This window comes from Lycium barbarum, chromosome 5 (assembly GCF_019175385.1).
Source record: "Lycium barbarum isolate Lr01 chromosome 5, ASM1917538v2, whole genome shotgun sequence".
In the NCBI taxonomy this organism is placed as follows: Eukaryota; Viridiplantae; Streptophyta; class Magnoliopsida; order Solanales; family Solanaceae; genus Lycium; species Lycium barbarum.
In genome coordinates this window covers 421146-434615 of record NC_083341.1, presented here as the reverse complement: position 1 = coordinate 434615, position 13470 = coordinate 421146, and the positions used below count along the sequence as shown (strand labels likewise).

The 13470-nt window shown below is 33.8% G+C and overlaps 1 protein-coding gene across 1 annotated transcript; it reads left to right on the top strand.

Moving 5' to 3' along the window:
• The first annotated feature begins 8105 nt into the window (after nt 1-8105).
• LOC132639994 (uncharacterized) lies at nt 8106-13011 on the top strand. The gene is made up of 4 exons (XM_060356391.1): nt 8106-8263; nt 11127-11649; nt 11726-11957; nt 12089-13011. The coding sequence occupies exons 2-4, from the start codon at nt 11179-11181 to the stop codon at nt 12559-12561; spliced, it is 1176 nt and encodes a 391-aa protein (XP_060212374.1). The 5' UTR covers nt 8106-8263; nt 11127-11178; the 3' UTR covers nt 12562-13011.
• The last annotated feature ends 459 nt before the right edge of the window (nt 13012-13470 follow it).

The window sequence follows — 13470 nt, the reverse complement described above, 5'->3', positions numbered from 1 at the left end:
AACTCAATCAGATATTATAAAGAATTAAAATTAAAATTTTAGTGTTATTCTCCCTTTTATTATTGTTTTCCTTGGAGTTGGACACTAAAACGGTGAAAAAAACAGAAAAATGTCAATGCCTCGACTACTGGTGATTTTTTTTTTTTTTGGGCGCGGATTGCCCTTCATTTGGGGTGGTCTTTAACTTTTAACCTTTAAATTGGTGGTCTTTTAAGTTTTATTCTTCGCCTAATATAACAAGATTGTAAATTTGAATCTCAGCTCAATTAAAAAAAATTACGGCAGAAATTTACAAATTCTGCTTTTAAGGGCTGAATTTTACCTTAAGGCAGAAATTACTCGAAAGACAAAAGTTAAAGACCATCATTTTGAGGGGTAAAAATTAAAGACCGCCCCAGCAAAGGACAATCTTGCAAATTGCCCGTGAATTTTTATTTTTTATTTTGTTTATGTGAGGCTTGGGAAAAGAGGGTTCCCACACGGCCATAATTAATTTGTTTGTGCCTACTTGGAAGTTGGAAAGTCAACATTGGCATGCTACCTTTATTAAAATTAACCAAAATGTCTTTTGTGTTGTTGAAAAAGAACTGTCCCCATAAAAAGGTTAATTGATTCCTTAGTCGAGGTGGAGTGTCTATTTTGTTCTTATCTTGAAGAGCTGCGATCAACTCCTACGGCAATTTAATTCTATCATAATATCTTAATTTTTTTTTTGATAAAAAGAAACTGTTCCATAAGTCATAACCATTGGGATGATTAGTGAGATTAGTAAGATGTCTTCATTATGATTTTGAATTTGAGAATAAAAGAAATTAATGAGGATTATATGAGATACATGTTTATTAGTAGATTTATGATTTTGTTTTTGTTTAGGAAATATTAAAGTAAAAAAGCATAAAATCTTTGTAATAAAACAGAGTGAAAGATATTTTTCCTTTTTAACAACAGAAATATTTTAGAATTTGGAATTAAAGTACTCAAATCTTCATGGTAGTAAATAAAGTTTCTTACAACAAATCCAAGGTAATATATCACAAACACATGACTAATATCTTATTAATTTGAATTGAGAAAAGACATAAAATCACCCGTAAACTTGTACCGAAAACTCAATTTAGCAATTAAAATTTACCGGTGATTCTTTACCTCCCTAGAAAACTTTCAAGTGAATTTAAAACCTACTCAAAAGATGATATGACAAGGGAAGTGTATTCGCTCTCCCAAACTCGAGTGGAAAGGAGAAAAAGAGATAAAAAGTTGACCAGAATTTTTTTTATATATACATATAGATAAGTATAATAGTAATTTATTATTTTTATTATTATTATTATTATTAAATGATGGTTTGAGACAAAAGATAATTAAAATAATCAAAAGTGCTAAACATATGAGTTTTGGATTTGAACAGTCTAAAACTTCTCTAACAATATTTTAATTTTGAGATATTTAAGGGATGTAACCCTTATTTTTTCAGTATAAGTGACGTAACAAAAATAAAAAACTAAACTAAACTAAAGTATCATAAAAAAAAATGTAAAAATAGGATGATAGAGAATTAATTTAATCTGTGAACATCTGAGAATAAAAAACTTTCACTGTTTCTGCTTTTCTTTGGTATCATCTGCTGAAGTTTCCCATTATTGTTACAGTTGAAGACCGAGTGTGGCAGCCAGTTCACTAACAAATTGGAAGGAATGTTCAAGTGTTATACCTCATTTTATCCGAGTTAAAACGCAGTATAACATATTGGTGATTCGTATATTATTTAACTTAAGGAGTCACCATCTAATTATTTTTATAGTGAATTAGGACACCTCATTATAAATTAAGGTAATACTACACTAAACTCCATTCTTTAATTATTTTTATGGTGAATTAGGACGCCTCATTATTAATATCTTATAAGTTAATCATAACTAAGTAATTAAGTAGAGAACTTTGCAAATAATAGCGTAATGAATTTCTAAACTTAAACAAAGAAACACCATTTTCAATTAGTATTTCGAAAACTTTCATAAAGAAAATCATTTTTTATTAACTCAAAAGAAGTTGTTTAGATTCTGAAAACCAGTTTGCATTAGGTCTAAATAAAATCACATTTTTTCTTCTTTGCAAGATTATCGGTGAATAAATAAAAAAGGGTTGCCACTATATACTTGAATTTCAGAACATCAAAAACATTATAAGTTACCAGTGAAGTAAGAAAATTACAAATATATACTTAAATTTTCATAACGCCACAACACTGTAACTCTGTAACTATCATAAAGGACGTTAAAATAGGAAAAAGGTTAACTATTGGTTTCCCCCTTATATCAACTACCCGGTCTAATTTAGCACTATTCTAGGCCTTATTCCTTTAAGAGAACCAAAATATTCAAAGCACAACCTAACAAGTAAACACTGAAGGGTATAACAGAACGCTGAAGGGTATAACAGAACTAAATAAAGGCAAAAACTAGAACATAAATGAATAATAACGGATGGAGGCTTCATCGCCCCTCGTTCATCTTGGAGGTATAGTGGGAGTGAGAGAGACGGGTAAAGCGGATGCAAGTTTAAATCTGGCAGCAGCATCGAGTTTCAAAATGAAACTCCTCATGACTCCGGTAAATCATGAAAACAAAAAGAAAGAAAAGACATTAGAAAAAGAATATCTAAATTCAATATACACAGAAAGAAGAGCAGAACATTTAAGATAATTTTATAAATGCTTGTGTTTTTTTTTTTTTTTTTTTTTAACATTAAGATTACTGCCCTATATTAAGTATATTTTGTTTGAAAACATGATTAAGATTCTCTGTTTCACTAATATATAAATTATAAAACATGTCTATGAGAGGCTTTTGTTTTTTTTCCTTCTTTACTCCGAAGTGCTCTTTATGTGATTTAGTTGTTGTCCATGATAGAATATGTAGTAGTACTCGTCATTTACTTATTTACAAGAATATATAATGAGAAATACTCGAAGTGAAAAGCATTTTAAACACATAAAAAATAGAATCATGAACATATATCAAAGCTCTGAACGGAAACGAAAAGAGCGAAAAGAAATGAATGACACTGGCCTTTTTCGAGTGCAGTGAACTGGGTCTTTTACGTCGCAGATTCACGCTACTAACTTGAACACGCTCAGATTACCACCTTTTTTTTTTTTTTGAACCAGGGCGAATAGTGTTCTCCGCATCATAGGTAATCGAAAAGGTACTTTAATTAGAGTAAGAAAAAGGGTTGGTGCGGATCGCTCAAGTTGATTTTGTATCTTTGCATTCTAATAAATTAATTGAAGTTACAAAAGCAATGATCTCGTATAAACCATGAGAAAAAAGAAGACGAAGAAGAAGAGACATATGCACAAAGGACTGCAACACCTTTAACACATGGCTCTCTATCCCAAGGCCCAACGAACTATGATGATTATATATAGTTCTAATGGAGTGTTTACGATCGTGGAGTCATGGTTATGATTAACACATGAAAGAGTACCTAATATTTTTTTATAAAAATAAAAAAATACTGTCAAGAGTAAGGTTTTACGTAATTAATAAGAAGTCTAAATCGCATATAGTATTTAATTGGAACTCAATTTTTTTTTCTTTTTAAAAAAGCTCATAAATTTATCTTACAGACTGATATAAGAAAGGATATTATATAATTAAAAATTAGAAATTTTGGATATTAAGTTGTCTTATTAGTTACAAAGAAAGTGACTTAGGATATCTTTTTTCTTATTTTTATAAAAAGACATCAATGTCATTCATCGATATTTGACATTAGCATTCATGATGTCATGCACCTTTTCATAAATGGATAGTTTTACAAATCAAAAGGATAAACTGTGCACATAACAAAAAAAGATACACGAATGATCTCCCAAAATAAATAGACAAAAGACATCATCCCCCTCCCCCAACTTGATACGAAAATTTACTTTAACAACTAAACTTTATGAGCATTTAAATATCTCTCTAAACAACTTTCATCTTCGTTAAATATAACCCCCAAATACTGACGTAGTAAAAAAAAAAATTAAAAAGTAAAGAACACAAAAAGGTGAATCCGCTGATATATATATATATATATATATATACAATTAAAAATAAAATAAAAATAATATACATTTAAAAAATAAAATAAAAATGCACCGCTCCCAACCAACTCCTCTTCCCCCACCCACTTAAATCAAACCAACTGAAATCCCCCCACCTCCACCCGCTCCTCTTCCCCCACCCCACTTAAATTAACCCAACTAAACCCCCCCCCCCTTCCCCACCACCACCACCACCGCCACCATATCCACTGCCTCGACCATCACCATACCACCCCCACCTCCATAATCACCACCGCCGCCAACCTTCCCCACCACCGAAGCAACAATAATTTCCAATAGACCATCTTCTTCCATAAAATTTCGTAGCAAAGTTTTGTCCACTAAAGTTTTCCTCCAAAAATTGAGCTGGCGCCATTTATTGAATAACATTAGCCACGAATTTTAAGCTATCCATGACACATTATTTCGTCACTAATTATATACCCAATTTGTGACGAATTGTTTTCCGTCTTTTTTTTTTTCCTTCACACAATGTTTTTTGTGACGAAATATGAATTTTAGGTGACAAAATAATTCGTGACTGATAATGGCATTTGTTGTAGTGAAGATTATATTCCCTGCAACGGGCAATTTGTTGATAAAGATCAACGAGTTGTTTGAGTATGTGTAGAAAAGAAAATGAACTAAAGTAAATACAAACTATGGCGACATCATCCATGCTTTGGTGGATATATATGGTCAATGGATCGTGAATAATGATCAGATTAATTTTTTATGCTGTCATTTACCTTACACAACTAAGATGAATAGAAGAAGATCATGAATATGGATAACTCACCACGAAACTCAAATATTGAAGAAGAGGACAAGCACCCAAGATTGGGGATAGTTTGACTATCTTAAAAGAGTCATTTGTGATCACAAGTATGAAGTATCAAGCTTAATGTCCTAAGAAAATGTTCATCTCTGTTGGGAAGTAGTTTAACTGAAATGAAGAATATAAGGGGAAAAAAACTAATGCGATTAGGGTCATCAAAAGGCAAAGTATTCTGAAAACTTTGAGAAGACAAGACAAAGTTAAATTAATACCTTATAAGGAAGAGATTTGATGGTTAAAGATTTAACGTGATCAAGTAAATCTCTTGCAAATCACCAAATATGTATGAAAGTGAAGCAGGTCCACAAATAAAAAGCATTACATTTTCCAGCAAGGGAACAAATGAGAATAAGAATCTTACATTGTTGTAATTATTCATAATACACTCAAGGGTATGAAGATATGCAGCATGAAGATCAATCTCTTCCCCTCCGTCACAATCCAAAATAACAACAGTTGTTACTGTACTAGCGAGTCGTAGCTTATAAGGAAGCGTACAATACTGAATAATTAACTGCTTAAGGTTCGAACAAGAGGACAGAATACCCTCTTGACGTACACTTGCTAACACAACATCCCTCAAAGAAAAGGTCATCGGGGAATTAGAACGGACTATGGGACTTGATAGCACAATGCAATTGGACAAAAAAATTGTTTCAATGAGGCTGCTTGAGAGAGAATCTCAAGAGAAAATTCACAGGTGGGTTAAGAACAAAAGCAATCAAAGTTAAGGTCTAATGTTTCAACACCTAATCTAGAAATATAACGCAACCAATGGTCAAATCCACTAGAAATCTCTCTCACAAAGCAACATCTCATTTCAATGTGAGCCACTCTACGATCGGAATAGAGTTGTAAAAACTGGATTAATCCTTTCAAGAATTTGTTTTGATAGTAAGGGCAACAACTGTGACTGTAAGAGTCAACCTCGACCATATTAAGGCATCTGAATTTTAATGTAGGCATACAGGCATATACATATTTCCACCTTGTAGATAAAATGCTCGTCCTAGCAGCATCGCGTACTGTCAAATTTCTAAGAACGGATGACAAAACATCATCTGGTAGCTGACTGAAATAATCCTTCTTTGCATCATCCACCTAAAGCACCAGCAAACATCCACTTTAAGGAGAAAATTTATATATTATAGTTACAGCTTGTTTGGATGGTTTTGTTACCCCTATTGTGTTGTATTGTATTATTACTTCAAATACAATATTAAATTTTATTGTATCGTATTGTTGAATCTACCAATTTGGTGATTTGGCGGGGCCGCGTCATTACCTTATTTTTTTCATCATTTTGTCTTTGCTTATTATTTAATAACCTTATTTTACCCTTTGCTCTACTTTTTTTTTAATAATAACGAACACTTTTCTCTATAATATTGTAGGTTTATCCTTCGGATGTGCGACATTATGTAATAACGGAAAATATAGTACAATATTATGGAATAACGGAAAACGATACAATGTATCAAGACTTTATATTCACCATAATAATATGATACAATACGATGCATTATGAAACTATACTTTAACAACCATCTACTTAACAACCATCCAAACAAGCTGTTAAAGAGTATGAATTTGCACATACCTCTCTCTTGTCTTTTCCTGTAGTAATAATTTATCCAAAGGGCGACTCCTCCCAGTGCCACCAATGGCAAAACCACTTTAAAGGAATGAACTTTTTCCATTATTATTCAATAAAATTCAACTGTGTACGGGTTCAGGTTCAGGTTCATGGAAGAAAGCTTTTAATAACCAGCACAAGGAAAATAAATAAAATTAAAATAAGGAGAAAGAAAGTCCCATGGACTAAATAGTAAATAGGCGGTTCCAGGGGTAGCTGGTTAGAATTATATTAATAACGGGTAAGGCTCAAATATGCCCCTAACCTTTGCAAAATTGTACACATGTGTCCGTCGTTAAAAGGTTGCCCCTATCGTTTTTTTTAGCCATATATGTCCTTGAGTTAACGGAAAATATTGGAGGGCATATTTGTTTAGTTTCGCAAACGTTAGGGGCATATTTGAGCCTTTGCCGTTCCTGAATATTATGGCACAAAATATTATTGCATTCCAAAACATAAAAAAACATTTGTAATTACAATACATCCACCATTGCATTACATCAAAATTATACAACTAAAAGAGCAGATGCAATTACAAACATCTTTTAAAGACTGTTTTCACAAATAAAAGCACCATTTCCCCTTTTCAAAAGATTCTTTTTTTTTTACTAATGATAATACCATTTTTATTTATCAATTTGTTGATGATCTAGATAGTTCTTTCTAGATATTTCGTCTTCTCAGTCTCAATATCTACACGATAATGAATGTAATAATTGTCGCAATAAAACATAAACATAAAAAAGGAGATAACTTACATTAGACTTATGACACATGAAAAAATGTCTCCCGCAGTGCTCAAAATTTTGATAATAATAATAGAAAGAGTATCACATTTTAAGCATTTATACGATTTCTTACATAACATTCAATGTGGTTTGGCCCTTTCGCGAATTTTACGCATAACCGAAATTTAGTAGAATTATTTGAAGTCCATAAGTGAGATGGAGTGCAGTAACTCCACGACCACAAACCCTTCCACAACTCCACATCCACAAACCCTTCCACAGCTATTTAAAGAACTCGAAGCTTCTGACATTTCATAAACAAGTGAAAGAATAAGAGAGAAAAGTGAGGGGTTGTACGATAAGTGTGAAGTTTCAAAATGCAGTTACAATAAATCATTGACTAGCATAAAGTGAATTCCCCAAAAAAATCTAAGAAATATTTGTGCCATAATATTCAGAAACGGCAAAAGCTCAAATATGCCCCTAATGTTTGCGAAACTAAACAAATATGCCCTCCAATATTTTTCGTTAACTCAAGGGCATATATGGCTAAAAAAAACGTGAAGTGCATCTTTGCACCAACCTTTTAACGACGGGCAAATGTGTACAATTTCGCAAAGGTTAGGAGCATATTTGAGCCTTATCCGTATTAATAATACAGTAATTAATTACGAGTAAATATATGTATGTGTTAGGCATCTAAGTAAGTCAAGTCATTTATTACGATCAAATATAATACACATATAAATATTCCTTTTTTTTTTTCCTTTTTTTGAGGTAACCCAAAAAGATAGTAAAGAACCCTTTGGGGCTTTTTTTTTTTTAAAAAAAAAAAAAATCTCAAAAACAACTCTTAAACCCTTCAATTGGCCTAAAACCCCAAAGAAAGTTGGGATTTTTCTCATATAAAAGTTGCTTCTTTTACTTCAAATTTTACATAGTTAGATTTTCCAATACGATCTTCTTCTCTGGTAATTCAAAACCCTTCTCTGTTTACTTTTCTTTTTCCTTTTTTTTTTTTTTTTTTTTTTTTTTTTTGCTATTTTCTAGCTTACATATGCCACTTTTTACACTCTAATTCATGATTGTTATAGCAAAATGCCATTTATATACCTTTCTTGAAATTTTGCATCTTTAAAAATTTGTTAACTTTAGATATAATTCAAGGCAAGAGGGGTGTTGGAAGCTACATTTGTCCATGGGTGGGTGTGGGGGTGGGGTGGCGGTGTCGGTGGGGGTGGGGGTGGGGGGAGGGTGATTCTTGTTTTTTTGCCTAGTGGGTGTCTGAAAAATGTTTTCTTTTTTATGGTCATTGAATTGTATTGTTTTTGGATTTTGGGGATACTTTTTGAAATAACTCATGTTATCTTAAATGTACTTTTTTGTTGCATATTTTCATCTGTTTGGTTGTTTTCCTGCGATGATTACGTTTCTTTTGAGCCGAGGGTCTAGCGCAAACAGCCCCACAAAGGTAGGGATAAGGCCTGCATACATCCTACCCTCCCCAGACCCCACTTGTGGGATCATACTGGGTGTGTTGTTGTTGTATCTAGTTGGTTGTATATGGCAATGAAATGTGATAAGGAAATGGGAATGCAAATTGGGTTTTTTTTGTGAGATAAAAGAACATATTTATGAAAATGAGGGAGGTGTGCTTTTTTCTTTTTTTGCTGTTTCTGAGTTCTGTTTCTGCAAAAAAACTATGAACATTGTTTGTTGATAAACTGTTCGGTGTATTTTTGTTATCTTTGAATGTCGTCTTCTGTATACCATCTGATGCGCGAGACCATGTCCAATGTTGTTTTAAGTGTCACTTCTTTGTTGGAGGAAGCATTTTACTTTTCTTCAGAGCTTCTTAGAGTCTATCTTACCCTCATTTGATTCTTGATTTAGCTATGGCAAAGGGAAGAAAAGCTAAAATCATAGAGATCTGTACCAATAAATGCTAGTAATATCTTTTAGAAATGGCTCTGTTATTTTTCTGTTAGATGTGCTAATTTTTCCATTAAAGATATAATTTTGATACTCCTTGTCCTCTACTCTGTTAGTGTTTTTTTTTTATTAAGACTCTACCTTGGTTAGTATATCACATTCTTTCCGGTAAACGAATCCTGTTAGCTTTAGGCCTCGGATAACCTCTCCCTGTCTGCTATTTTTGAGTTCATAAAAAGAGATGTTAGGAATCCACAGAGCTCAAAGGTGGTGTTACGAGGAAAACAAGTACCTCATGGTCCTGCTATTTTGCTTACAAATGCTGGATAAGGGTGAAGCTATATTTTTTTGATGAAGTGATCAAATTTTATTAACCAAAAGGGAGAATAACACCCGTTTACAAGGAGCATACCAAAGAAGTAGAAAACTCACAAACAAATATGGTTTTCCAGAAATAGCACCCAATCTTCTATGCTAACAGGAATTTCGCGGGAGCACCAAAAAGAAATAAGGGTTAAGTGGCTACTCCTCATCTGTACAAAGTCTCTCTCGATACCCTCAAAGGCTCTTCTATTTCTCTCTCCAGACTGTCCACATAAGTGCTAGAGGAGCAACATCCCACACTCTATGTCTTCTCTTCCGTCTCCAAAAGATCCAACTGCTTCTTTCTCGAGAACCTTCTTCGTTGTTGTTTCTTTCTTGAAATTATTGTTCTTTTGTCTAACCTCGTTAAACATCCTCCTTTAAAGAACTTGCTTTTTGCATAAACATAATTTTGTCATGAATGTAAGTGAAGGCAAAAGCCTATTAATGGTGATTCAAGTTGCAACCTGTTTAGGTGTTTCAATCTTCCTGACATCCTGGTCTATAATAATAACAATGCCCTCAAACTTGAAATTAAGAATGTGGAAGCTGCCATTATGAGGAATGAGTTGCTGTAAGCAAATGTGTAAAAGTATTAGATTTCATGAAAGCCATTGATCAAGGTGTCTATTTTTTCGTTGGATATAATTGAGAATCCAAGTGCTAGAGAAACTCTCATCTCTCTTGAGAATGTTTGCATTGGTTGCAGCACCAAGTCTAACACTTCCTCAAGTGCAGCCAACTGGTGAAATCTAAGGCCTTGATGCTTTTCAATAAGTTCATGGCTTCTACATAGGAGATTTTCTTGGATTTAGACTGTATCTTTAGTTAAGATTAAAAATGATCACATTCGCCGGAAGGTGCAGGTAACACACATTGAGGATAAAATGAGAGAAGGTTACTTGAGATGGCTTGGTCACGTCTTGCATCGACCTACATATGCACCAGTCCATAGGTGTGCAACTATGACGAGTAAAGGTGTTAAGGGACGAGGTAGACCTAAAATCACATGGAAATAAATTGTCTGGAAAGACCTACAACTTCTTAGAATTAATGCAGATTTAGCTTACGATAGGGCACAATGGAAGAAAAGGATTCATATAGGTGATATCTTTTAGTTGAGAATCGGTTTTAGTCTTGTTAGTACGTTCATTTTGAACCTATTGCTTTTCTAGGAGCATTTTGACCTAATTGATCCATATGCGAGTAAAATTACAGAAAACTTTTTAATACTATTGTCATTATTCTTTATACATATATTATTTTTTATTTTTCAAATTTGTTTTTATTTGGTTTGATGATGACATGAGTTACAGATTAAATAGAGAGACATGGTCAGTTATTATTCAAAATTGAGGCGTAGTTATTATTGTTGACTGTATATATAGTCTTAATTCATTATTGATGGTTTTTTCACACACATTTGGTTTTTCAATGTATCGGTTTAAACTTCATCTTGGTTGTTTAAGTTACGTGACAGCTTAACAAATTGATCTGATCATTATTTACGATCCATTGACCAAATGTGACATCATGTAGGACATTCTCTTAATAGTTTTTAAAATCCATTTGGAGATATATCCACCAAAGCATGGATGATGTCGACATAGAATTGGATGAACTGGAATTAGTTGCTGCTGCTGCTGGTTACCACTATTATAAGAGTATAACTAGGCAGCCTTCTCGTAGTTCAACTCCTAAAGGATCTGGGTTCTTGAGCGAACTGCTCAGTGCCGACGAGGATGTGTGTCGGGAAATGTTAAGGATGGATAAGCATGTTTTTCAGAAGCTATGTGACATCCTTCGACAAAGAGGCATGCTACGTGACACTGCTGGTGTTATGATAGAGGAGCAATTGGCAATTTTTTTGAACATTATTGGCCACAATGAACGCAACAGGGTAATACAAGAGCGTTATCAGCACTCTGGTGAAACAATAAGCAGGCATTTTAATAATGTATTGAGGGCAGTGAAGTCATTATCCCGCGAGTTCCTTCAACTTCCTCCAGTCAGCACTCCTCTCCAGATCCTTGAAAGTAATAGATTCTACCCGTATTTTGAGGTTAGCCTCCGGCCCCTTTCTTTCTTGTTCCATTTCATTGCAGATTGGACTTATTGACCTGATTTTTTTATTTCAGGATTGCATTGGTGTGATCGATGGCATGCGTATCCCTGCTCATGTGCCAGCGAAGGATCAATCTCGATTTCGTAATAAGAAGGGTATTTTGACACAAAATGTATTGGCAGCTTGCACATTTGATCTCCAATTTATATTTGTCTACCCTGGTTGGGAAGGCTCAGCTACAGATTCACGGGTCCTGAGAGCAGTTCTAGATGATCCTGATCAAAACTTCCCTCCAATTCCTGAAGGTTGTTCATAATTAGTAAACAGAATAGTTTGTCTTTACTAACAGAATAGTTTGTCTTTACTTTAGTTCGTTTTCTTTTCTACACATACTCAAACAACTCGTTGATATTTATCAACAAATTGCCTGTTGCAGGGAAATATTATCTGGTTGATACAGGTTATGTAAATATGGATGGATTTATTGCTCCATTTCCAGGAATTCGGTATCATCTGCCTGAATATCGAGGTGCTAATCTATTGCCTAGAAACGCAAACGAGTTATTTAACCACCGGCATGCATCACTTAGAAATGCCATTCAGAAATCTTTTGATGTGCTGAAAACAAGATTTCCAATTCTCAAACTTGCTCCTCAATATGCTTTTCACACACAGAGGGACATTGTTATAGCTGCATGTGTTATTCACAATCACATCAGGCGTGAGGACAAGAGTGATTGGTTGTTTAAAGAAATTGAAGGAAGATATGTAGAAGAGTTGCCTGATTTAGATGAGAATTCTGATCCACACTTGGCTTTTCAGATACAAGGACAGAGTGCCTCCGCGTTTAGAGATTCCATTACAGCAGCAATGTGGAATGACTTTATCAGTAAATGGGATGAGTGGTGATTCATGCTTCTTGGAGAAAAGTTATACCCCATATTCACAATCTACTTTTTTTTCTCTTTTTTTTTTCTTTTTTTTGTTTTTGTTTGTAATTTATGACGGGGTGTCTGGGCTAGCTTGCGGCACACCTGGACTAATTGCACTAGGTACGTGTTGCGTCCCACCAGCACAGGTAGCGGGGGTAATCTAATTTAGAACCTTATATGTAAGATACTAGATGCTGAATGTTTGGACCTGACTAGATTATTGGATATGATATCAGTGGGAAAAGGTAGATTTGGTGCATACCATAGAGAGAAGCATTCATCTTTTGCTTTGTAATAGTAAGTTGTAATAGCAAGATAGCATTGATCATTCAACTTGAGAATCATCCTTTTTTCCTCTTTTGTGCCAGAATTTTGAGATGTCATCTGTTTCTGCCATCAATTATGTATTGGTGATAGTATCTTTTAACGTTGTCAACCTCGATAATAGCAAAAAAGTTTTTTACTTTAAAAAAGTGCTGTTTATTGGTGCTATTGGTTTGAATCATGGTCTTTCTTGTTTCTGGCCCTTTTTGCAGTTTTTGTGCAAACTTCCTTCAAAAAATGCACTAATTTTGGAGGATATTTGATGGCTTTTTTGAAGAGTTTGAGCAACATGATTTTTAAGGCATACATGTTTTGACTGACTTCTAAAAGGATGCTTCATATTGGGTAAACCTCTTGCCTGTGTGTGAACATCCGGAAATGGGACAACAAAATGTCTCTTCTTGTGTGTTTTATGGAAGAAAATTTTAACTAAAATGAATACACTTCTTTTTACATCTTTACATACTGATTCTGCATTTTGTAAGACCATATGGGATTTAAGATCTACTGTGATTAAACGGAAAGTAAAACTTGAAAACCATCAAGGAAAAGTAAAATGAAA

Excerpts from the sequence above, each read along its gene's own strand:
- LOC132639994 (XM_060356391.1), top strand. The coding sequence starts at position 11,179 with ATGGATGATGTCGACATAGAATTGGATGAACTGGAATTAGTTGCTGCT. Across the intron at positions 11,650-11,725 it reads GATTCTACCCGTATTTTGAG|GATTGCATTGGTGTGATCGA; the intron begins GTTAGCCTCCGG and ends TTTTTATTTCAG. Across the intron at positions 11,958-12,088 it reads CTTCCCTCCAATTCCTGAAG|GGAAATATTATCTGGTTGAT; the intron begins GTTGTTCATAAT and ends TGCCTGTTGCAG.